At 46.5% G+C, this 2,581-nt stretch overlaps 1 protein-coding gene across 1 annotated transcript in view; it reads right to left on the bottom strand.

Annotated features, from left to right (window-relative positions):
- LOC118739764 overlaps positions 1-2,581 on the bottom strand; it is a 7,176-nt gene that overhangs the window by 4,056 nt on the left and 539 nt on the right. The window contains exons 3-4 of the mRNA XM_036471270.1: positions 1,580-2,577; positions 25-1,504 (exon numbers count right to left, since the gene is read on the bottom strand). Of these exons, the coding sequence (XP_036327163.1) occupies positions 25-1,504; positions 1,580-2,577 (2,478 nt within the window). The remainder of the gene's footprint in view (positions 1-24; positions 1,505-1,579; positions 2,578-2,581) is intronic.

Below are 2,581 nucleotides of genomic sequence, written 5' to 3'. Positions count from 1 at the left end.
CCCAGTTTTTAACAGACTGCTGACTTCGGTTTTTATGGAGTTCACTTCATCGATTGTAGCACCACCAGTCATCAGGTTGTCGACGTAGAAATCACGAAGAGTAATCGGTGCTCCAATTGGATATGCCGACATATTTTCATGTGCTAATTGTTGCAAACATCGAACTGCCAAAAATGGCGCACAGCTGGTTCCGTAGGTGACCGTTTGCAGCTGGTATGTTGCAAGTGGCTCGTTGGGTGTGTTGCGCCACAGAATGCACTGCCACTTAGCATCCCTTGGATCTACAATGATTTGCCGATACATTTTGGCTATATCGGCCATTAGAACATATCGATGAGTGCGAAACCTTAACAAGATTGTTACGATGTCATCTTGTAGATTGGGTCCAACGCGAAGAATGCTGTTGAGGACCCTTCCATTGGAGGTGCTGCACGAAGCGTCAAACACCACCCGTAGCTTGGTCGTTGAGCTGTCCATTTTTTTGACGCAATGGTGTGGAATATACGTGCCCACCTTAGCGGTGAATTCATGCGGATCTACCAACGTCATGTGCTTAAGCTCTATGTACACATGCATGAATTTACTGTATTCAGTCTTGAGTACTGGATCGCGTAGCACCCTTTTTTCCATTGCGTAAAAACGTCGCTTTGCTATGTCGATTGATTGTCCAAGTACGGATGGCTCTTCAGAAAATGGTAGTCGAACGATGAATTTATTCGTTAGCGGACAACGAGTGGTATTTTGACGAAAGTGAGCCTCGCATTCTTCTTCGGGTGATGTTCGTGAATTTGCTTGATGACGGGCAGTATCTTCAAGTCTCCAGAAGCGTTCTAAAGACTCGTCTAATGGTGATTGTGTAAGTGTTGGTGGATTGACGGATTCCAACAATGACACCGCTGTTGGTAATGATGATGATGATAGCGCTGAGCGTGAGTTGATTGCACCAGCCACTATCCATCCCAATTGAGTCTTTTGAAGTATTGGCAGCTCCTCTCCGATCTTTATCTGGCCTACTGACAGGATGTCAAAGAAGAGACTTGCTCCAATTAGCAAATCAATCGGACCGGATGTGTTGAATGTGTCGTCAGCTAGGGCTATGTTTTTTGGTATGCTCCAGGCTACGATGTCGATGGATTTTTGTGGTTGAGACGACGAAATTGATGGCATGATTACCACCTCTGTTAGTGCTGCAAATCCACTATGGAGTGATTTAATTTCGATGACTGCTGAGTATCGTGACGTGGTCAACATGGACCCATTTCCACTAATTTCCGTGGTCACCTTGTTTCTCTTGACCCTTAATAATTGGGCAATGCGCTCGGAGATGAAACTCAGCTGGGACCCAGAGTCCAGCAAAGCACGAGCCATTAGCGTTGTTCCATGTGTATTGTGCAACTGCACTAGCGCAGTTGCCAAGATAACGTCCTGATGTGGCCTACCTGCATGCAGCGCCGATGTAGATGCTTGATGTAGTGCTTGATCACCTACAGATGGTTGTTGACTTCTATGAAGAAGAGTGTGATGAGGCTATTTGCACTCTTGACATCGATTAGTTGATGGGCAATTGGGTGCTGTGTGCTTTGCTCCTAGGCAGTTGAAACAAAGACGATTGTTCTTAACCAAGATGTAGCGCTTCATTGGATCCATCAGTGTGAATTTAGTGCACTTAAAGGCCGTATGGTGGTTGCTTTCATTACAAAGCGTACATTTGTTGTTGTTTGCGGTTGCTGTGAATGTTGATTTTTGCCCTGAGGATTTTGTTGCTGCTGTTGACGTGCCTTTGCCTAGTGAACCTTTGTTGGCCTCAATGATGCTTACTGTTTGGCATCGGCGTTCGATGAATTTCGTCAGATCATCCCAGGACGGCAGATGAAGGCTTGGGGAGCTCGCTTTGTCGCATGTTGCTACAATTTCTTCCTCCCACTTCACTTGCATATCTGGATCCAATTTTGCAACTATAAGTTGGAGTAGTATACCATCCGCAATTTGATTTGGTGAGGCAAATGATTGCATTGCCCGAAGATGCGCGTTTATGCTGTCGACAAATTCTCTCAATGATGAAGCGTTTGCAGGCCGTGTGCCCTTGCAGTTGAGTATTGCTTGCAAATGCGATTGAAATATGTACCTCTTGTTGTCGTATCTGGTGATTAATACCTCGATTGCGCGCTTGTAGTTACTGCAGGTAACTTCTAGCGACTGTACCAAGCGAAAGGCGTTGTGTGTGAGGCACGAGCGCAAGTACTGGAACTTCTCTATGTCCTCCAGTCCCGAGTTATTGTGTACAAGGGTTGTAAACATATTGAAGAAGTCCAGCCATTCTGTGTAGCTGCCACTAAACTTGGTTACCTGCAGTTTCGGCAAGCTGTGGCGAGGCGTCGACGGGGATGGTGCGACCACTCTCGTACTGCTGAGCGTGTCTACCCTGCGCAACTCCGACATGCGCTCAATGATTGCACTCTTCACTTCACAAAAAGTGTCTTCAAATGTTGTGCGATGATCCACTTCCAGCTGAGATTCGTCCAGTGACTCGAGCTCTGTCTGTAGCCGCTCGAAAGTGTTGAAGTGGTGTTCCACCAGCTGC

Source organism: Rhagoletis pomonella, unplaced genomic scaffold, assembly GCF_013731165.1.
Source record: "Rhagoletis pomonella isolate Grant_MI unplaced genomic scaffold, Rhpom_1.0 Rhpom_scaffold_00005, whole genome shotgun sequence".
NCBI lineage: Eukaryota > Metazoa > Arthropoda > Insecta > Diptera > Tephritidae > Rhagoletis > Rhagoletis pomonella.
The sequence above is the reverse complement of the archived record's forward strand: the minus strand, read 5'-3'. Positions and strand labels throughout refer to the sequence as shown.